Below are 24,016 nucleotides of genomic sequence, written 5' to 3' on the forward strand. Positions count from 1 at the left end.
CTGGGCCAGTACTGGTTTCAAAGACCTAGCCAGTTTTACGAAGTCAGCTGTGCTTAAAATTACTGTCTCTCTCTCTCTCCTTGTTCAGATGCTGTGAGTGCAGTGCCTCCCTGTCCCACTGGTACTATGAGAAGGAGGGCCGGCTCTTCTGCAAGAAGGATTACTGGGCCAAGTTCGGAGAGCTGTGCCATGGATGTAATGACCCCATCACCACCGGACTGATCATGGTAACATAGTCTACCGCCACAAAGAGCACAGTAACTAGATCCTCCTAACTAGAGTACTAGAGATCCCTTTCCTCTCTGTCTTCACCAGTCAATCTCTCCAATCAGCCACAGACTTGATACGACACTCCTGTTACAGTCTGTCAGATATGGTTTCTGCAACAACATCCACACAGAAACACTGGTCTCCACTTTACAGTACCTGTAATTAGACAGTATGCTTTACACATCACTGTAAGCTTTACAGGGAGAGGCATTAACTGTTGTTTCAGTAAAGAGAACAGTCTGAGAGGAGAGGTGTGATAGGACATGTGGGTCAGTGAAGGATGGACATGAGATCTGCCCTTCTCTGATAAAGGGTGTTGGGTTGGTGTGGAATGGATTGAATAACTTCACTAGTCACTAGAGCAGGGGTCGGTAACAGGCGGGCTCGCAAGTGATTTTTTTTGGGCCCGCAAAGTCTTAAGGGTAAAAAGAGATCTATATATATATATATAAATCACTTGTGAGCCCGCCTGTATATACAGCTCTGGAAAAAATTTAAAGACCACTGCAAAATTATCAGTTTTACTATTTATAGGTATGTGTTTGGGTAAAATTAACATTTTTGTACTATTCTATAAACTACTGACAACATTTCTCCCAAATTCCAAATAAAAATATTGTCATTTAGAGCATTTATTTGCAGAAAATGACAACTGGTCAAAATAACAAAAAAGATGCAGTGTTGTCAGACCTCGAATAATGCAAAGAAAATAAGTTCATATTCATTTTTAAACAACACAATACTAATGGTTTAACTTAGGAAGAGTTCATAAATCAATATTTGGTGGAATAACCCTGATTTTCAATCACAACTTTCATGTGTCTTGGCATGACTTTATGCCACTCCTGGCGCAAACATTCAAGCAGCTCGGCTTTGTTTGATGGCTTGTGACCATCCGTCTTCCGCTTGATCCCATTCCAGAGGTTTTCTATGGGGTTCAAGTCTGGAGATTGGGCTGGCCATGACAGGGTCTTGATCTGGTGGTCCTCCATCCACACCTTGATTGACTTGGCAGTGTGGCATGGAGCATTGTCTTGCTGACGAGCCAATTGTGCGCCGCCCTATGGGACTCCCAATCACATCCGGATGTGATAAAGCCTGAATTCAAACCAGGGACTGTAATGACACCTCTTGCACTGAGATGCAGTGCCTTAGAATGCTGCGCCACTCAGGAACAAGTTCCCCCTCTCTGCGTCTCACAAAGACATTGTGGTTGGAACCAAAAATCTCAAATTTGGAATCATCAGACCAAAGGACAGATTTCCACCGGTCTAATGGCCATTGCTTGTGTTTCTTGGCCCAAGCAAGTCTCTTCTTCTTATTGGTGTCCTCAAGTAGTGGTTTCTTTGCAGCAATTCGACCACGAAGGCCTGATTCAAGCAGTCCCATCTGAACAGTTGATGTTGAGATGTGTCTGTCACTTGAACTCTGTGAAACATTTATTTGGGCTGCCATTTCTGAGGCTCGTAACTCTAATGAATTTATCCTCTGCAGCAGAGGTACCTCTGGGTCTTCCTTTCCTGTGGCGGTCCTCATGAGAGCCAGTTTCATCATAGCGCATGGTGGTTTTTGCGACTGCACTTGAAGAAATGTTGAAGGTTCTTGACATTTTCCGCATTGACTGACCTTCATGTCTTAAAGTAATGATGGACTGTCGTTTCTCTTTGCTTATTTGAGCTGTTCTTGCCATAATATGGACTTGGTCTTTTACCAAACAGGGCTATCTTGTGTGTGCCTGACAGAACTGTTGTGTTTTGTTCCACTTTTGTTTTTTGTTTCAGTGTTCAGGCTATATTAAAACATCATGAACACGTACCACGCTGCGCTTTGGTCTACTCCTTCTTCCTCAGACGAACGACGTTACAGAACTACCCACCACCAAAGGACCAAGCAGCGTGCTGTAATGGACTCCTGGACATGGGAGGAAATCCTGGACAGCACGGGACCCTGGGCACAGACGGGAGAGTATCGCCATCCAACAGAGGAGCTGGAGGCAGCTAAGGCGGAGTGGCGACGCTACGAGGAGTTGGCTCGAGGAGGCGTGCACGAGAGGCAGTCCCAGACATTTTTTGGGGGGGTACACGGGGAGATTGGCGGAGTCAGGTCTTAAACCTGAGTCAACTCCTCGTGTTTGCCGTGGGGAGAGATTGACCGGGCAGGCACCGTGTTATGCGGTGACACGCAAGGTGTCCCCAGTGCGCACTCATAGCCCGGTGCGCTACATCGCAGCTCCTCGCATCGGCCGGGCTAGAGTGGGCATCGATTCAGGAGGGATGGTGCCGGCTCAGCGCATCTGGCCTCCAGTGTGTCCCCTCGGCCCGGGTTATCCTGCACCAGCCCTACGCACGGTGTCCCCGGTTCGCCAGCACAGTCCAGTGCGGCCTGTTCCAGCTCCCCGCACTTGCCGGGCTACAGGGGCCTCCACGGCCCAGTGTAGCCGGTGCCTTGGCCAAGGAAGAGGCCTCCTGCAGGTCTGTGCCTGTGCCTGTTCTAAGCCCTGACCCTCCTGCATGTCTCCCCAGCCTGGTGATTCCAGTGCCTTCTCCCAGAGCCAGGTCTCCTGTGTGTCTCTCCACTCCAGTGATGATCCATGGCACGAAGCCTCCAGTGATGATCCATAGCACGAAGCCTCCAGTGATGATCCATAGCAAGAAGCCTCCAGTGATGATCCGTGGCAAGAAGCCTCCAGTGATGATCCATGGCACGAAGCCTCCAGTGATGATCCATGGCACGAAGCCTCCAGTGATGATCCATGGCACGAAGCATCCAGTGATGATCCATGGCACGAAGCCTCCAGTGATGATCCATGGCACGAAGCCTCCAGTGATGATCAATGGCACGAAGCGTCCAGTGATGATCCATGGTAAGAAGCCTCCAGTGATGATCCATGGCACGAAGCCTCCAGTGATGATCCATGGTAAGAAGCCTCCAGTGATGATCCATGGCACGAAGCCTCCAGTGATGATCCATGGCACGAAGCCTCCAGTGATGATCCATGGCACGAAGCCTCCTGTGTGTCTCTCCACTCCAGCGACAATCCCCAGTCCGGAGCCTCCAGCGTCGATCCCCAGTCCGGAGCCTCCAGCGACGATCCCTAGTCCGGAGCCTCCAGCGACGATCCTCAGTCCGGAGCTGCCAGAGTCTCCCTCCTGTCCGGAGCTGCCAGAGTCTCCCTCCTGTCCGGAGCTGCCAGAGTCTCCCTCCTGTCCGGAGCTGCCAGAGTCGCCCTCCTGTCCGGGGCCCGCTGCGAGGGTCACCAGTCCAGGGTCAGCGGCGAGGGTCCCCGCTCCAGAGGCGCCACATAAGTGGGCCAAGCTTAAGGTGGAGCGGGATCCACGTCCCGCACCAGAGCCGCCACCGCGGATAGATGCCCACCCAGACCCTCCCCTTTAGGTTTAGGAGTCCGCACCGTTGGGGGGGGGGGGGGGGGGGGGTACTGTCACGCCCTGAACTTAGAGATCCTTTTTATGTCTCTATTTTGGTTGGTCAGGGCTTGAGTTGGGGTAGGCATTCTATGTTTTGTTCTATGTTGTCTTTTCTATGTGTTTGGCCGGGTGTGGTTCTCAATCAGAGGCAGCTGTCTATCGTTGTCTCTGATTGAGAACCATACTTAGGTAGCCTTTTCCCACCTGTGTTGGTGGGTAGTTGTTTTGTGTGAGTGCCTGACAGAACTGTTGCGTTTTGTTCCACTTTTATTTTTTGTTTCAGTGTTCAGGCTATATTAAAACATCATCAACACGCTTTGGTCTACTCCTTCTTCCTCAGACGAACAACGTTACATGGGCTTACTTGTGGTCAATTTGCTGGGTACAAATGTTTATAATTATGTTTCGGCAACCGACCATCTGCTCAGGCAAAAATTGTGGCTTAATCTAGTTGCCTACCCCTGCACTAGTGGGAGTGCATTCATGTTTTGTTGATGATTGTTTCAAGCACTTTCAATGCTCAACAAAAATGATGCCACACTTTGCAATATGCTTTAACTGCATTGCTGTTCATTCACCTCCGATATTCTTTACATAGGTATTTTTCATTGGTAATCACTAGCTTCTAGTATTCACCACAGTTTCCTAGTACATAGTCAAATATGAATTATCAATAGACAGATTAAAGCTTCCGCTAAGAGTTCTTGGAAATATATCAGTCTACATTGTGAAAAATCAACGTGTGAGTGTAGCCTGTGCCAAATAATGTTCATTGTGCGGTAACCATTTGTATTCTCCCCAGCAGTAGCATGTCACACTTTGAAATGTGGTATTTTATCGTCAAGCCATTTGAAGTGGGATTTCGCCTGGTTTCTCTCTTTAGTATGTCAAAAAGGGTGAAATATTACAGTGACTTAATCCATGTTTATGAGCTGTGGTATGCTCAGTATGCCATCAGGGTTTCCAGCCCAGGTAGATAAAAATGTAAATAGGTATTTTGTATTGCAAATCAGCCGTAGGCAGGCGGCATAGAGGCGGCATGAGTTTTAAGTTTGGGGAAGCTAATTCTCACCATGAAAATGCACCTTTAGAATAAAGCATTCCATGCATCGTTACATTTTCAGAGTTATGTTAGATAGCCTACTATTCCTAATGTGATGAGCAGATTAGATAGTCATAATTTAGGCTAATAATGCAACTCAACTGTTTGCAAAAAAGTGAGCGTAGAGTAGGCTATATATAGTGCCTTCAGAAAGTATTCAGACACACAGTAATGATTAAGTTAAAACGTGTATTTTGAAATGTAGGATATATATTGTAAATTAAATACAGAAATATTGAATTTAAATAAGTATTCACACCCCTGAGTTAATACTTTGTAGAAATACCTTTGGTAGCTATTACAGCTGTGAGTCAATTCTGGGTAAGTCTCTAAGAGCTTTCCACACCTGGATTGTGCAACGTTTGTCCATTATTCTTTTCAATATTCTTCAAGCTCTGTCCAATTGGTTGTTGTTCTTTGATAGATAACCATTTCCAAGTCCTGCCATGGATTTTCAAGTAGATTTAAGTCAAAACTGTAACTTGGCCACTCAGGAACATTCACTGTATTTTTGGTAAGCAACTCCAGTTTAGATTTGACCTTGTGTTTTAGGTTATTGTCCTGCTGAATGGTGAATTCATCTCCAAGTGTCTGGTGGAAAGCAGACTGAACTAGGTTTTCCTCTAGGATTTTGCCTACTTTGCTCCATTCCGTTTGTTTTTTATCCTGGAAATCTCCCCTGTCCTTAACGATTACAAGCATACGTAAAACATGATGCAGCTCCAACATAACACTTTGTATTCAGAACAAAAAGTTGGTTGCTTTGCCACATGTTTTGCAGTATTACTTCAGTGCCTTGTTGCAAACAGGATGCATTTTTTTGGAATATTTTAATATATTCTTCTTTTCACTCAATTAGGTTAATATTGCGGAGCAACTACAATGTTGTTGATCAAATCTCAGATTTCTCCTATCACAGCCATTAAACTCTGTAACTGTTTTAAGTCACCTTTGGCCTCGTGATGAAATACCTCAACGTTTTTTTTACCCATCTGCTATTAGGTGCCCTTCTTTACGAGTCATTGGAAAACCTCCCTGGTCTTTATGGTTGAATCGGTTTGAAATTCACTGCTCAATTGAGGGACCTCACAGATCATTGTATGTGTGGGGTACAGAAATTAGGTAGTCATTAAAAAATTATGTTAAACGCTATTATTGTACACACAGTGAGTCCATGCAACTTATTATGTGACTTGTTAATTAAGCAAATGTTTACTCTTGAACATATTTAGGCTTGCCATTTAAAAAGCCTTGAATACCTATTGCCTCAAACATTGAATTTTCTTTTTTATTCATTTGTAAAAAATCCCAAAACATAATTCAACTTTGACGTTATTGTGAGTAGGCCAGCGACAAAAAATGTCAAGGCTGTAACACAACAAAATGTGGAAAAAGTTAGGTGGTGTGAGTACTTTCTGAACGCATTGTATAGGCTATATAATTAGGCTATATCGTTTTGGCAAATTAATTCAATTTACTTCAGCGGAAGCTTAGCTAGCCTTATGGACGTGCTGCCTATGGCAGACGGTATGTCGGGTTGGTTGGGATTCTAGCCTGAATTGTAACATATCATTTTTCTTAGTGTAGAGTAAAGCTATTCTGTTGTATATCGATTCCTGTTTGAACCGACTAGCCTTCTAAACTCTCACCTTAGAATATCCTTTCTTTCACAATCTACTGAGAAACCTCTAATTCACAACACTTTTCTTATCTGGCTTCCTCTTCCATATAATGTCTGTCTGATTTCATCTTTGATAGCAGGGTGGTGTTGGGAGTGTACATCTTGTGCTTGTTGTTAAACTGTAAGAATGAGTTGTTTGGGCACCAAGTTCAAATAAGGGGGATATATTATTATTAGTATTTTTTTTTTAAATCTTTATTTTAACAGGGAAAACAGACTGAGACCTGGATCTCTTTTACGGCTGTGCCCTGTGTAAACATGTTGACATGTACAGTTTTAGACATACAGACAAGAACATTTCAAAACATACACAATTCAACAGAAACAATCACAGACAACATCATATTGATCCTCCATAAACATTTTAAAATGGGCAAGGGACACCAGAGTGTCTAACTTAAGTTGGATCTGCAGTTTGTTCCATAAATAAGGTGCAAAGGAACTGAAGGCAGTCCTACCCAACTCTGTGGAGACCGCAGGAGTCTCTAATGTAATCCACATCTGTGATCTGGTTTTAAAATTAGTACATCTTGTGGAAATTAATGATGATATATATGGAGGTAGTTTTAAAAGAAGTGCTTTATAAATAAACAAGAGAGCATGTTGCTCTCGCCTCACAGATAGAGAGACCCAACCCACATGTTGATATAGGATACAGTGATGAGTTCTGTAACTATCACCCGTGATAAACCTGAGTGCACAATGGTAAATAGCATCCAGTGGTTTTAATGTGTTTGCCGATGCATGCATATAGATAATATCACCATAATCTAAAACGGACATAAAAGTAGCCTGCACAATTTTTTCCCTATTTACAGAGGACAGACAAGCCCTGTTTCTGTAAAGGAATCCTATCTTGAATTTGAGCTTTTTTCCCAATTCAGTAACATGTTTTTTAAAAGAAAGCCTATCATCTAACCATACCCCTAAGTATTTATATGCAGAGACCTTATTGATTTGAGTACCATCCAAGCTAGTGATTACAAACGTGTTTCTAACTGAGAGTTTAGACCTAGAAAAAAACATGACATTTGTTTTCTTAGCGTTTAAAACAAGTTTAAGCTGTAAAAGAGACCCCTGTAGTATCCTAAAATCAGACTCCAACTGCATTAAAGCTTGGTCCGCTGTTAGAGCAATAGAGTACATCACTGTGTCATCTGCATATAAATGGAATTTACAATATCTGACATCATCACCAATGTTGTTTATATAAAGTGAGAACAATAGTGGGCCAATTATTGAACCCTGAGGGACCCCTTTAAGTAACTGTAAGGGGTCAGACTTGACCCCATCGACCATGACGGCTTGAGTTCTATCTTTAAGATAGTCATAAAACCATCGGCAGGCATCAGTGCCCAGTCCTATAGATGACAGCTTACTCAAAAGGATAGCATGGTCTACAGTGTCAAAAGCTTTTGACAAATCTACAAACAACGCAGCACAGTGCTTTCTATCGTCTAAGGCATTTGCAATATCATTTACAACAAGCATAGTGGCCGATGTGGTACTGTGTTTAGATCTAAAACCAGATTGATTGGTACTAAGAATACTGTTAGCAGAAAGAAAAGATTGTAACTGTTTGTTGACTATAGATTCTAGAATCTTTACCAGACAAGGGAGCCTAGAGATGGGTCGATAGTTATCCAAATCACTACCGTCACCTCCCTTATGTAATGGTAGAACAAAAGCTGCTTTCCACACCTTAGGGATATTTCCTGTGCTTAATGTTAGATTAAAAATGTGTGTTACTGAACCAGCAAAAATAGGTGCAGCACACTTAAGTAAGTACGGGTCTAAATTGTCAGCGCCTAAGGATTTCTTAGTATCAATGGCACACAGGGCAATTAGAACCTCTGCTTCAGTTATTTTCTGGAAACTAAAAACAGGGTTACCATTTTTCAGAGTAACGGTTGAAAAGCAAGACGAAGAATCAACTAACTGGCCAGTACCACAAAGTCCACTTTTCCTTTCAAATAAAAAACCAGCAGAGATGAAATGCTTATTAAAAGCATCACAAATATCATTTTTTTCAGTTAGAATACAGAAGTCTGAGGTAATTTGCTTAGGAAGAGAAACTGCAGAATTCCCCCGTTTCAGTGCATTAACGGTTTTCCAGAATTTTGCAGGATCTCCTGCAGAATCTGCCATGGCATTAAGGAAGTAATTTGATTTTGCCTTTTTGACAGCTGCAGTACATTTATTTCTCAATTGCCTAAAAAACAGCCAATCAGCTGGAGTACCTGTTTTCCTCGCCAAGGCCCAGGCCCGATTCTTTTGCAGGAAAAGACCTGACAATTCAGGAGAGAACCAAGAACTGGTTCGGTTTCTTACTCTGTGATTCTTAAGCGGGGCATGTTTATCAGACATAGAGGTAACAATAGAAGAGAAAAAAGCAAGGGCTAAAACCGGGTCCAGAAAGCAGCAAGTGGATAAAAGCTCAGAGTGATATAAGTCAAGGATAAAAGCTTGCTGTGAGAAATGTTTATAATTTCTCTTAGAGATTATACAGGGATCAGAGTGTTTCAGCCTGGTATCTCTAATACAAGCAATAGGGCAGTGGTCACTGATATCATTTGCAAAAACCCCACTGGCTGTGTATTTATGGGGGGTATTTGTTAGAATAATGTCTAGTAGAGTGGATTTTACTGGGTTCTTAAAGTTGGGACGGGTTGGTTTAGTTATCAGCTGAGTTAGATTTAGCTCAGTACAAATGCCTTTTAATTTATCGGATACTGGTGAGAGCCAATCCAGGTTAAAATCTCCCAAAATTAGTAATTCAGAGTTTGCATAATTAGACAGTATATCAGATAATTTGCATAGAGTACAAGGAGGAGCTGAGGGGGGGCGATATACTCCTGCTAGAGTTAAATGAGCATTATTACCAAGTACCATGTTTAAAACTAGACATTCATAATGCTTTGAGACAGAGGTTGATATGGACACAGAAACATTTAAGCAGCATTTAACATAAATCGCAATACCACCACCTCTACCAACTCTATCAGTTCTATAAATATTGTATCCAATCAACTGAACATCTGAATCTGGCACAGAATCACACAGCCACGATTCAGATACAATCAGAACGTCAACATTTGATTGTGAGACCAAAATTTCAATAAAGTCCAACTTTTGGATCAGGCTTCTAGCATTCAAATGAATTATTCCAATACCATTGCTACGGGAATTCATATCAGATGGAGTATCCAAGGTAGCACCTGAAGCTGCACTGGATGAGCAATAAACCATTTTCGAGCTATTGACAGAGCTCAATTTTATGGGGACAAGATTACTACTAACAATACCTCTCTGCATGTGAGTAGTATTCGCAATACGGTGATTGGACAATAATCTAGGAATTGCAGAAAGGTTGTTAACTGTAGTTTGTTCCATATTTGCAATTGAGGAACTAATTAATGAAACTGGGAGAGGAGCATTGGTCATAGTCTGATAGGGGAGCGTACAATCCCAAAAGTCAACCCCCGAGAATACACAACGTCAGGTATCAAAGGCTTTACATGAGGCAAGAGTAAGAGACATGTTGGTGGAGAGGATGCTGGAGCCATACCTGTTAAGATGTAAATTGTCCCGAAGAAATAGACCTGGTCGGTCTGTAAAAGCTGCAAAGTTATCCACAAAAGGAATTCCCATCGTGCAGCAGTATCCCTTAAGCCAGGTGTGTAATTGGCGTATACGACTAAAAACCATATCCGTGTAGCGTGGGGATGGAAATGGACCGGAAACAACACACTGCTTCCCAGATTCCAGCAGCGTATTTATCAATGTTTTAAAATCGTCTCTCAATTTCTCTGACTGCTGGAGTTTAATGTCATTTGACCCAACATGGACAATGACAGTTGAAGCGGCGGAGTGCTTGCTAATAAGTAGCGGTAGCATGGAATCGAGGTCAGAGATCCTAGCGCCAGGGTAGCAGAAGGTCTCAGCTTTCCGGATTGAAACGTTTATTGAGAAATATGTTAAAGATGACAACAACATTTGAGCCTGGTTGATTTCACATTGAGCCTGCTAAGTTTCTACATTAGAATGTGCTTTCTCTCTGCAATGTGTGAAGACATGATGTCACCTCCTTTCATTCCATGAACTCTGGGTCTGAAAAAAACTTCTCACCAGAAATAGATTAGTCTAGTCTGCCTCTTTCTTCTTTTACTCTCTGTCCTTTATTGTTGTCTTTGTTCAATCTCCCAGAAGCCTTTTCACTGGCGACCTTGACCTGACCTCTGGACAGAACAATCCCACCACACTAAGATTAAGATCACTGCTATCAAAATTTGACCACCGCTTTTAACCCAACCTCTCTGAAAGACACACATACATATTCATACACATACATAGGTTTTGGAGAGGTGCGGGGGGCTGCCACACTGGGCACCCGGGGAGCTGTTGTTGTAGGGAATTTAAGTGCCTTGCTCAAGGGCACAACGGCAGGCAATGGCATGTAGGATTTGATACCTGCAACCCTCCAGTTGCCAGCTGACTTCCAAAAAGATTTTTCCCGTCTGACCCGGGATTTGAACTGGCAACCCTCCAGTTGCTGGCTCATCTCTCTAACCTCTAGGTTACCTACACTATCTCCAATAACACAGCCACCTTACTACACTGTTATGTAGCATTTCTATTGGCTAAGGTGCCATTGATCAACCATTGTAATACTGTCTGGCACTCTATTTTTGCTTAATGTTCTTTTTTTCTTCAGAGTCAGTCATTTCCAAGAGAAGACTGTATTGAAAGGTGATGCTGTTTGCTCTTGGAAGCATCTGACCCTGAAGATAACTTTTTCAAAATGTTGTTACGTTACAGCCTTATTCAAAAATGTATTTAATTTTTTTTTTTAATACTCAGCAATCTACACACAATACCCCATAATTACAAAGCAAAAACAGGTTTTTATAAATTTTAGCAAATATATAAAAATGTAAAAAACTGAAATATCTTATTTACATAAGTATTCAGACCCTTTGCTATGAGACTCGAATTTGAGTTCAGGTGCATCCTGTTTCCATTGATCATCCTTGAGATGTTTCTACAACTTGATTGGAGTCCAAGCGTCAAGCGTCACGTCTGGAGGAAACCTAGCACCATCCCCACGGTGAAGCATGGGGTGGCAGCATGGGGGTGGCAGCATCAGGCTGTGTGGATGTTTTTCAGCGGCAGGGACTGGGAGACTAGTCAGGATCAAAGCAATGATGAACGGAGCAAAGTACAGAGAGATCCTTGATGAAAACCTGCTCCATAGCGCTCAGGACCTCAGACTGGTGCGAAGGTTCACCTTCAAACAGGACAACAACCTTAAACACACAGCCAAGACAAAGCAGGAGTGGCTTTGGGACAAGTCTCTGAATGTCCTTGAGTGGCCCAGCCAGAGCCCGGACTTGAACCTGATCAAACATCTCTGGAGAGACCTGAAAATAGCTGTGCAGCAACACTCCGCATCTAACCTGACAGAGCTTGAGAGGATCTGCTAAGAAGAATGTGAGAAACTCCCCAAATACAGATGTGCCAAGCTTGTAGCATCATACCCAAGAAGACGTGAGGCTGTAGTTGCTGCCAAAGGTGCTTCAACAAAGTACTGAGTAAAGGGTCTGAATATTTAAAACTTCTTCTTAATAGGGGGCGCCATTTCCACTTTGGGAAAAAATAGTGCCCAAATTAAACGGCCTCGTACTCTGTTCTAGATCATATGATATGCATATTATTATTACTATTGGATAGAAAACACTCTGACGTTTCTAAAAATGTTTGAATTATATCTGTGAGTAAAACAGAACTCATTTGGCAGGCAAACTTCCAAACAGGAAGTGAAAATTCTGAAATGGGTCTCTGTGAAAGGCTTCGCCTATTCAATTGCCTTGTATTTATGGATATGTATGCACTTCATACGCCTTCCACTAGATGTCAACAGGCAGTAGAACGTTGAATGAGGTGTCTAGCCTGATGTGGGACCGAATGAGAGCTTTTGGAGTGACAGGTCAGCCATATTGGCAGTATTTTGCTGCGCACCTGGGTGCACCATATCGTTGTCTGCAATGCCTTAGGTAGACACGAAGAAATGCTCCGTCTGGGACGTTATTGGATACATATGAGACAAACATCCTAAAGATGGATTCTCAACTGAGTTTGACCAGTTTATTCGACTTTTATTATCCGTTTTTGAATTTTTCGTTCCATGCGTCAAACTTTCATGGACACGTGAGCTCTACTAGGCTAGCCAAAGTTGCTAATTCGAAAGAAGAAATGGACATTCTAAAACAAAACAACGATTTATTGTGGAACAAGGATTCCTGGCACTGCATTCTGATGAAAGTTCATCAAAGGTAAGAGACTATTTATGATGTTATTTTGTATTTTTGTTGAATATGTTGACTCCAACATGGCGGAGAATGGCTGAGCGCTGTCTCAGATTATTGTATGCTGTGCTTTTTACTAAAGTTTTTTTTTTTTTATCTAACACAGCGGTTGCATTAAGAACCAGTGTATCTTTAGTTATATGTCCAACATGTATTTTTCAGCAAAATTTATGATGAGTTTTTCTGTTAGATTACGTGACTCTCTAAAATTTCTCCGGACAATTTGGAGCATTTTGGCGCCATGTTCACAATGTAAAACCAGGATTTGTAGCTATAAATATGCACATTTTCGAACAAAACATAAATGTATTGTATAACATGATGTTATAAGACTGTCATCTGATGAAGTTGTTCAAAGGTTAGTGATTACTTTTATCTATCTGGCTGTTTTTTTGGATATGGTGGTGAGCTAACATAAATATATGTTGTGTTTTCGCTGTAAAACATTTAAAAAATCGGACATGTTGGCTGGGTTCACAAGATGTTTATCTTTTATTTGCTGTATTGGACTTGTGATTTCATGAAATTATATTATATGATATTCCCTGTGGCGCTAGGCTAGGCTATGCTAGTCAGCGTTTCTGATGAGGAGGATCCCGGATCCGGGAGGGGGGGTCGGTAGAGGTTGTAAGTAAATGTGGTATTTCATTTTTATTTTATATTAGCAAATATTTTTACAAATCTATTTTTGCTTTGTCATTATGGGGTATTGTGTGTAGATTGATGGGGGGGGGGGGGGGGGGGGGAATAAGGCTGTAACGTAACAAAATGTGGAAAAAATCAAGTGGTCTGATTACTTTCCGAAAGGCACTGTATATTGTTATTGCTTATGGTGAACCCTGTTTTGAGTAATATGTTCAGTAACTCTAGCCACTCTTAGAGTTAGTGCTTGTTGTGGTCGCTTAGTTAGGAACAAATATATATTTTTTAATATCCTGGAGCAGACCTCTTTGACGTGCACAAACAAACACACACACACACACACACACACACACACACACACACACACACACACACACACACACACACACACACACACACACACACACACACACACACACATCCGTGCAAGAGTGTGTGTCATTTACACTCAACCCACAGCCGGGCTTCTGCAGTGCAATCTTAGTAATTAACCACCCACCCAGCGGAGGCCAGCAGAGTCCAAAGGGAATCAGAGATGGCAGCTAGAGCTCGCCCTTCCTGCCCTGCCCCCTGATACCCATTACTCAGAGTCCTCTACAGGGCCAGATGTGTCCCTCACATTTCCCTTACAGTGCAAAGAAACTACTGACGGCCGACCACGGTTCAGTCCAACTAAAACAGTCAGGCAATCACGTTATCACAAAGATGTCAGACCAATGGTGTTATAGATGGACGGACCTACTGACCGACCGAACCGAATGGCAGACAAGGTCAACTTCCTCTGCTACTTTTCATTCCCTGTGCCCTGGACATATGGCGTGATGCAGTCCAATCCCACACGCCCTCTCTTGGCATTAGGCCAGCCAAACAGGGCAGACTGCATTTCGTCAGCCCACAAAAAGCATCCTCTGAAAGAGTGTTTTGTTTGTTGGAGCCGGGATAGAGAAAGCCCTCCAAAACCGTGTGATGCAATGTGGCTGTGACTCAGTCTGCTGATTGAAATGTTACATTGATTAGGTCGTTTTGGTCGGACAAGAGAACAGAATGAATAGAGACATTTCTCACCGTGCCTCTGCTTTCGGTAAGGTTTTCCTATAAGGAGTCCAGAGCCTCAGATCAATGTAAGCAGCCATAATGCCTCATTCAACCATTGTTTGTGGTTGGATTTGTGAACCAGTGCCACTCACCCTACATACAAGATTATATGGCCGTCTTGTACATTTTCAAGAAGCTTAACACTTGAACTTACATCTGTATGTAAGCCCTATCCTCTGTCAACCATGATCAAAGAATCCTCCTCATGTAGGATGAGCTCAAGTAATTTCACAGATGAAACCATTTCCTGTGTTGCCAATATGCCCCCTCCCCTATCCCCCGCCACCTCTCTCTTTCTATCTCTCTGTTTTCGCCATTGACTTCTGCAGCCTTGATTAGATGAGGGGTCAGAGTTAGGGGCCAGTTATTTATAACGCCTGTTCTGTTCAAGGTGATTTATGACTTGGACACAGAGCCAAGTGCAGTAATTGAATCCACTGTCCTGCTGCCTCCCTCCCCATTGCCTCCCTTTCTCCTGTCTCCCTGGCTTCTACCTCCCTTACTGCAGACTACAGAAGAACCTCAGAGATAGTGTTTTTTGGACATTAGTTAGCAGTAAAGAATTGTGCCGTTTCTCAAACCGCTTAGGTTAATTTCTTCCACTCTGGTATAGTGTTGCCGTGTCCGGCGGGAGTAGGTAGGCTATGTCCCTGCAGGTATTCAAACGGGGTCGCCGTGACCCAAAGGCAAGCATGCCAACCACAGCCCCAAGAGAATGAACTCCCTTGGGTGGTTAATAATGCATTTAAAGGCCAGGGTCGTTTCAGTATTGTTATGAGTGGATGGATATTGGGAAATATACATATTTTCAAGAAACTTTACAGTACATGATATGTCCCTCCCTTTCACGGACAATCCCAGTTTAGCCACTTCTTATAACAACTCCCACTGATGTGAGACAGCACATTGTTTAGGTGGGAGTAGTGTTGTTTTCTAAATGTCTCGTAATTGTCTCTATGGTCTGATTAGCCTTTGGTGACTGTTGGGAAAGACACTCACTTTCAGACATTAAGACCGTACGATTTTCAGTTTGTCAGCATGGTGATTGAGCAATAGTCAGTGAACAAAATGTCAGATTCTGAAATTAGGGTGGGAGCTGGTTTGTTTGTGTCTGATCAGATATGCCTGGGAGTGAGTGTTGGGAAGTAGACTTGAGTGACTGTAAGGGTTTCAGCATGTCACCATAGAGGTTGAGCAACATTGGAAAGGTAGCAGGAATGTGTATGGTTTACAGAAAGGGGGCTTACACTTCCTTCCTGCTAAGGTTTTAGTGAGATGGAATTTATTTACCGTGACCTGCCTGCCTAGTCTTGTTTGACTGCCTACAATGACTTAGTCAACATTTTCCATCCCACACCATAGAATGGAGAGATCTTTATATTCACACATATCCACGCATAACAATATGAACTTCAACCTGGTCTGACACTTTGATGAGCGGCTTGAAAACTCCATCATTTATAACATTTTGGTACCTTTTCAGATTCAATATTCTTTGCTTTTTAGTGGGGTTTTCCAATTCTATTATACTTGTGGTGGCATGTTCACATTCCTCCCCAATAGAAACCTCTATCTAATGACTTTTTGACCACTTCTGCTTTATTTAAAAATAGAAACCTCCTCCATGGAAATTGTTTTATTTCCCTACTAGTGAAATTCTCCAAACATGGTGTGTTATGTGACTGCTTCTCAGTAGGTTGTCTTTGTTAAATGTTAGTTAAATGTTAGTCCTCCACAACTGATGTCTGTCCAAAGCAACATTTTGAAGAAGGAGAACACCGTCTGGCACTAGTCTCCTCCACCACTGTCTGCTTGTCTTCCCTCCTGATTTGTAGTGTTTCATTTTTTACTCCTTTCTAGGGAGGGGCAGAGAGGTGGACAAAGTTGAGAGAAAGAGGGAGAGAGACACAGAGAGAAAAAGTGAGTAGGGGAAAGAGAAATAGACAGAGAAATAATAAAGTGTGTGAGGAAGCAAATGAGCAGCAGGGAAAGTCATCCAGCCTGAAATAATGTATTAAGACCGCTGTCTGTCTGTAACTCTGTGGCACCTGGACAGGATCACTGATGCTATAGATCCCTAAATAACATGTAAACACGCCACTGCCACACCCTGGCCTGGCACTCCACAATGGTCACTGTGTTCAGGCAGTAATCACGTCATCATGTTATAGTGTGATGTGGTGATGCGTTGTGTTCCTCTGCTTCACATTTTATATTTCAAGAGCAGACAATATTAACAATTACTGTATTCTTAAAGTCACAATCTGGGATATTTACAGTGCCTTCGGAAAGTATTCAGACCCCTTGACTTTTTCCACATTTTGTTACGTTACAGCCTTATTCTAAAATGGATTTTCTTTAAATTAAATCCTCAGCAATCTACACACAATACCCCATAATGACAAAGCGAAAACAGGTTTTTAGAATGTTTTGCAAATTTATAAAAAACAAAAACAGAAATACCTTGTTTACATAAGTATTCAGACCCTTTGCTATGAGACTCTAAATTTAGCTCAGGTGCATCCTGTTTCCATTGATCATCTTTGAGATGTTTCTACAACTTGATTGGAGTCCACCTGTAGTAAATTCAATTGATTGGACATGATTTGGAAAGGCACACACACCTGTCTATATAAGGTCCCACAGTTGACAGTGCATGTCAGAGCAAAAACCAAGCCATGAGGTTGAAGGAATTGTCCGTAGAGCTCAGAGACAGGATTGTGTCGAGGCACAGATCTGGGGAAGGGTACCAAAAAATGTCTGCAGCATTGAAGGTCCCCAAGAACACAGTGGCCTCAATCGCTCTTAAATGGAAGAAGTTTGGAACCGCCAAGTCTCTTCCTAGAGCTGGCCGCCTGGTCAAACTGAGCAATCGGGGGAGAAGGGTCTTGGTCAGGGAAGTCACCAAGAACCCGATGGTCACTCTGACAGAGCTCTAGAGTTCCACTGTGGAGATGGGAGAACCTTCCAGAAGGACAACCATCTCTGCAGCACTCCACCAATCAGGCCTTTATGGTAGAGTGGCCAGACAGAAGCCACTCCTCAGTAAAAGGCACATGACAGTCCGCATGGAGTTTGCCAAAAGGCACCTAAAGACTCTCAGACCATGAGATACAAGATTTTCTGGTCTGATGCCACCAAGATTGAACTCTGTGGCTTGAATGCCAAAGAAGCATGGTGGTGGCAGCATCATGCTGTGGGGATGTTTTTCAGCGGCAGGGACTGGGATACAAGTCAGGATCGAGGCAAAGATGAACGGAGCAAAATACAGAGAAATCCTTGATGAAAACCTGCTCCAGAGGTCTCAGGACGTCAGACTGGGACGAAGGTTCACCTTCAAACAAGACAACGACCCTAAGCACACAGTCAAGACAACGCAGTAGGGGCTTCGGTACAAGTCTCTGAATATCCTTGAGTGGCCCAGCCAGAGCCCGAACTTGAACTCGATCAAACATCTCTGTTGAGACCTGACAATAGCTGTGCAGAAACGCTCCCCATCCAACCTGACTGAGCTTGAGAGGATATGCAGCGAGGAATTGGAGAAACTCCCCAAATACAGGTGTACCAAGCTTGTAGCGTCATACCCAAGAAGACTCGAGGCTGTAATCGCTCCCAAAGGTCCTTCAACAAAGTACTGAGTAAAGGGTCTGATTATTAGCAAACATTTCTAAAATCTTATTTTTGCTTTATCATTATGGGGTATTGTGTGTTGATTGATGAAAAAAAACGATTTAATCAATTTTAGAATAAGGCTGTAACCTAACAAAAGGTGGAAAAGGTCAAGGGGTATGAATACTTTCCAAAGGCATTGTACAATGGCATTTCAATTAATGAAATACATGTATCTGTTCCCTTATTTTGGCAGTTACCTGTAGGTTACCCATTGATTCTTGATGAACAAAGAATGTATAACTGCCTCATGAGCTTAGTACAACTGTCTTACCCTATCATAGCCCCAAATATAAGATTGTATTACCTCATTATGGTGTTGACTTTTCTTCTTAGGTGTTTGCTGTTCCAGGTGGTTTGTACAGTATATTGTGTTTAGGTTTTAAAATGCATGTTTGAACTGTAATCTTTCAACGTGTGCTTTTACAGATGTAGGACCTTCATTTTATCACCGAGGAAATATCAAATGTCTATTGTAATTTTGAGGTTTAAAAAGGCTTCGGAAGTTTGTAGTTGCCACTTTGAAATTTCAGAGTTGATTTTCCCTTATGAAAAATGAATCAACCCCAACAAAAATGTCCATTCATTATAATCCACATAATAATTCACATTTCCTGTTGTAGCAAACTGTTGTAGCAAACTGGCTCAAATGAAGATCCTACGTTTGTAGAATCAGTCTGTCATCCTCCCCACTGGTACAGTAAGCCCTCTAAAACAACCAATGTTGGATGACTTGATGGTGTCGCATGAGGGCTTTGGCTAGCCCCCTTTTTTTTATTTGACATTTCAGACAGAGGATTAAATATGATTGCCTGTCAGCTAGAGGAGCTTTGCAATCAGGGGAACTAGGGAAAGGGGGATGGGGAAGAGAGAGGGAGAAATATAGGAGGGGGTATTTTCAGAAGACATCAGAGGTGGGCAGGCCAGGCAGGAAACGATGAGGTCATAGAAACAGAAAGCGAGAGAGGCTGCCGCTTGTTAGAGTTAGAGAACGAGGGAGGGGGGAGAGCAGCCTGTGATGTCGTTTCTGAGATGAGCTCAGCGGCAAAGGCGTGGGCAGCTCCTCGCTCTCTCTCATTTGGCCGCTGCTTCTGTGTTGTGACAGCGGTGTGGGCTCACCAGAATGAACTAGTCTTGCCGGGAGTAGAGTGGACTGTATAGGAAAGCAGCAGCAGGCGGGAGGCTGCCATGGTGTCAGATTTAATTTTCTGGGGATTTTGCTGTCTCAAGCTGTGGAAAAAGGACAAAAAGGTAAGATGGCTTTCCCTCTGTAGACTGTGATTGAGTGAAAGGGCTTGGCTAGCTTCAGCCGGGCGACTAGCAGAGAGGCAGTCGGGCTGTCTCAAATGGCTTGTGTTGAGTGGGCAGGCTTGATTTTGCTGCGTTTGTGCTTTAGGTCTCTCTCTATTGCATGGTTTTAGTAGAAATAGAACATCAGTATTGATATTGTATCGTTCCATAAAATGATGTTGTTAAGAGATATGTTCATGTTGAAATGGTTGCAATGATCTCTAAGAAACTGGGTCCATGAAATACATTTTTTGTTTGTTTCATGAAATAGAAATGAGCCGGGGCAGGCACATGGTCTATATTTAGAGTAGGTTCTGCCATGAGCCCCAGCTACAGTAGGCTAGGCTTGTTAAAGCTTGATTGTAATGCTGAGATGACTGCAGCCCTGCACTGTACATATGCACAGTATAAACACACATGATCATGTACACACAAGTGTGTGCTTCTACCGGATGTCCACCTATCTATCAGATGGAACTAAATACTTCATTGATTGACCATGAGGTATCATGCTGATTCCATTAACAGCAGTTCTAAAGCAGCCATAGCTCATCATGATGGTGTTGATGCTACAGGATGGTCTTAACATGCTGTTGATGCTACAGGATGGTCTTAACATGCTGTTGATGCTACTGGATGGCCTTAACATGCTGTTGATGCTACAGGATGGCCTTAACATTCTGTTGGCTAAGTGGTAGGCAGGGGTTTTCCAATGAACAGGCTTGAATTCTAGCCCTGTTTGGGGCTGCTGGGTGCTGTTTCTGCCACTTGGTCTGGTCTAATCATATTTTCCCAGTTTATTCTTTCTAAGTGAGTCGGAATCAGAAACAAAATGAAAGCCTGTGTTGACAAATGAGAGTAGGAAAGAAGGCAGTGAAGTGGGGAAGCCTAATGGTGATTGGAGGCACTATCTAGAACCATAATGTGATTTTTTTTGGCTGTCCCCATATGATAACTCTTTGAATAACCCTTTTTGGTTCCTTGTACTGTCTTTCTACAGAGGGTTCTACCTGGAACCAAAAAGGTTTATCCTATTGGGATAGCCGAATAACACATTATGGTTCTAGATAGCACCTCCAATCACCATTAGGCTTCCCCCATTCACTGCCTTCTTTCCTACTTAGATCTCATTTGGCAACACAGGCTTTGTGTTGCCTGTGTATCCTATCCATACATATGTCCTTTTTCTACTCAAGATCCAGGCCATGCTCCACTTCTCTTCTCTCCACAGTTTTGGTTTGGAAATTGAAAAGCAAAATTTCATTCCGTGATGAATTGATTTAAATGCAGGTTTCTATATTATAGATGTTCTACCCATCTGTTGTATTGAGATTTGACTGATCCTGATCCCTCAGCACCTCAGGAAATGGATTTAGAATGTGGAATCCCCCATGAAGCATTTTTGGAATTTGACCTAGAATTAACTCTCATGGAGTATCTATTACCTGCTGAATGTGCTGCTGATTTAATCAATTCCTGATGTCAACATCAGCTTGTGTAGCATGAAAAGTACTCCTTTTCCATCATAGTTCTTGTGTGAATGCTTGGTGGAGGTTTATTGGTTTTATGTGTACTTGGCAGTCTCAGTAGGCCTCAACAACAGAACATGTTGACGCCCTGAGCTAAACTATTGCAACAGTTCCATTGAACCTCAATAGGTCACTGGAATAGCTAGTCATCTCCAGGTTTCCCATAAAGTAGTTAGTTACACCAACCGGATCCCCTCTGTGCCAGCTCTGCATCACCTCAAGGTGCTGTGTGTTAGAATTAGGTCACTGTTACAGATTTATCCTGCCTGGGATGGGTTAGTGAAGTCATGGCGGTGTGTGTGCAATGTTTATATCAGATTAACTGACAACGTGCGTGTGTAGTGTTTATACCAGGCTAACTGACGTAAGGGGTCATACCCTATGTTGCTAGTGTTTATAGTCCCCATGACCCTCCACACATGGTCCATATCATTAAATCGGCAAGACCCTTTATAGCCCCACAATGCATCAGTATAACTGGAAGTTGTCAAGAGAATAATGTTCTCGATGTTCATAAACCAATTCAATTAAACTACTCAGTCTGCTAATCAGGATTTGTAAGATACTGATTGAAATGAAAAAATAATCAATAAGGTTTATTCACGAGAGCGCTGGTTAGTTGTACAAAACCATTCATTTTATACTAGCTCCTTACGCACATACTCTTGCACACAAACAGAATTCATACGCACATACATTTGCACACAAACAGTAGGTGTCCTACGCACATACTGTCCTGCTACCCAGCTGACAAAGATTAGTGGAGTCCGTGAGAATCACTCCCAGTCCTCCCTCAAGATAGGGAGACCCTGGGAAGTACTCTGTGGCCCCCGAGCCAAGGTCGGCACCAAATCTTGCTCAGACAGTCTGTGTTTTAGACACGGTAGAGACATATTGTTTTACTGACTAAAACTACACACATCATTAATTATAACTTTATGATTCTAGTCAATTTCATACAATTATATGGTTTCAGGGTGGAGTATTCTAATCATTCAATTAAACATATAAATTCCAACAACAGAAGTCCATACAGGAAACAGAAGTCAACAACCGGCTAAAGTTCCAATATCCACCACACTAATAAGCAATGTAGTGGGCAATGGGCAAGCATTCTAAATGGTATGCTAGTATGGATATTAGAATATACTGTAGCATTGGCTCCAATTCCCCTAGTTTACAAGGTTGGACTCAACCTTTCAGAATGAATCCTAAAAAAACTAAGATGCAATAGTTTTGGGAACTGAAAATGACCTAAACTCAATATGGAGAATTCCCCCCTCATCTGTTGTTTACACCAGAGAACCTGAGAGTATCATAGTGACACCAGAGGGTCATAAATACCTCTGATTGGTCCAACAGGGGCCATACACATTCCATAGGCTGTCTGAAAACACACACACCACTAAAAGGATTAGCCTCCCAACTTATTGGTCGTCACACTTAAAGTTTCAACTTTAATGACACATTTAAGTACTGAAATGACAGCTTCTGAATGGCTGTCTCATCATCACCAGGGGTATTTCCTCATTCTTGTGTAACAGAACTCAGTTTATTACACTAGTGCCAACTCATTTGCATTATCACTCGTGCTTTGAGAGAGGCCTCAAGGAATATTTTGCTATTTATTTGCACTAAATTGGTTTACAGTGTAGAAAGAGGAAGAAGAGAGATGAGTTATGGGGACCAGCTGTGGGTAGTTACAGTATGTGCTGTAAGTTATCCCCGCTCATTTGTAAATGGAAGATTTTTAACTAACGTTTTGGGCAGGTTTCTTGGAATTTCCAGATCAGGTCATGCCACATAGTTTCGTTCTGAGTAATTGTAAATGAATTAAATTAGCAGTGACAGAAAGATAATAGAACATTCCACCCATAAGAGACGTACAGGGCTATTGTTAGCGTCTCTATCTTTTCTTTCTCTCTCTTTTTCTCTCTCTCTCTTTCTGCTCTGTTTTTTTGTGTGTGTGCGGCAGTAGCAGCTGTCAGTTGTCAGATGTGGTTGGAGAGATGTGTTTGTGTGTAGGAAAGAAGTGTCGGGGGTCGACAAATGGCAGCAGCCACAGTGTCCAAGTGGCAGGCGTCACACTGTCTATTCCTCTACGTCCAGATGTTCTTCCTCTCCTCCACGCGGGGGCTCACACCTGAGACTGGCCACTGCCTGCTACACACACACACACAATTCTACAGTGTTAAATCAACACTGATAGTGTTAAATGTGTCACTGGTCCAGTGTCTATACAGGCACACACTTTGCAGTGTTAAATTAACACACCGCTTAGTGTATTTGTTCATGACAAAGACATGGTTATTGCATTCATACATTTTCAGTTCAGTGGCCTCCACTAAGTGAGATCCTAAGTGAATATATTGTCAGAAAAAAAGTATTATTTAACTAAATACAACAAGTATTTAATAAGGCCTTATTTTGAGGGCCTATTTTTACCCTATACAGTGGCCTGAAACTCATGGTTTTCAGGCCTGCAAGTCACATTATGATGTGACTAATTCTGTAATTCCTATTGGAATCCAACCCGAGTGGGAATATCCAACATGAATGCCGTAACCTGTATTCAGAATGACTGCCGGGTTGGGAAGATTAAGATATGAGACTACCTAAACTATCTAAACTGGAACAACCATTTCAAAAATCAAGTCAAATAAAATGTTATTTGTCACATGCGCCGAATACTTACAAGCCCTTAACCAACAATGCAGTTTTAAGAAAATACCTAAAAAACAAAGTAAGAGATAAGAATAGCAAATAATTAATAAGCAGGGCGCACCGATGCACCGGCAATGCAAATAGTCTGGGTAGCCATTTTATTAGCTGTTAGTCTTATGGCTTGGGGGTAGAAGCTATTTAGGAGCCTCTTGGACCTACACTTGGCAATAGATTGGATTAGTTTAGAAAAATGTATGTTATTTATATTTGAGTAGCATATGATC

At 42.5% G+C, this 24,016-nt stretch overlaps 1 protein-coding gene across 3 annotated transcripts in view; it reads left to right on the top strand.

Moving 5' to 3' along the window:
- LOC129822572 (LIM domain kinase 1-like) overlaps positions 1–24,016 on the top strand; it is a 105,221-nt gene that overhangs the window by 63,160 nt on the left and 18,045 nt on the right. For 2 of the 3 annotated variants that reach the window (XM_055880907.1, XM_055880908.1), the window contains one exon: positions 89–227. In XM_055880907.1, the coding sequence (XP_055736882.1) occupies positions 89–227 (139 nt within the window). Of the gene's footprint in view, positions 1–88; positions 228–19,204; positions 19,501–24,016 lie in introns of those variants that run through there. The other variant, XM_055880909.1, reaches the window with a different exon arrangement.

The sequence above is a fragment of the Salvelinus fontinalis genome, chromosome 24 (assembly GCF_029448725.1).
Source record: "Salvelinus fontinalis isolate EN_2023a chromosome 24, ASM2944872v1, whole genome shotgun sequence".
Classification (NCBI taxonomy): domain Eukaryota; kingdom Metazoa; phylum Chordata; class Actinopteri; order Salmoniformes; family Salmonidae; genus Salvelinus; species Salvelinus fontinalis.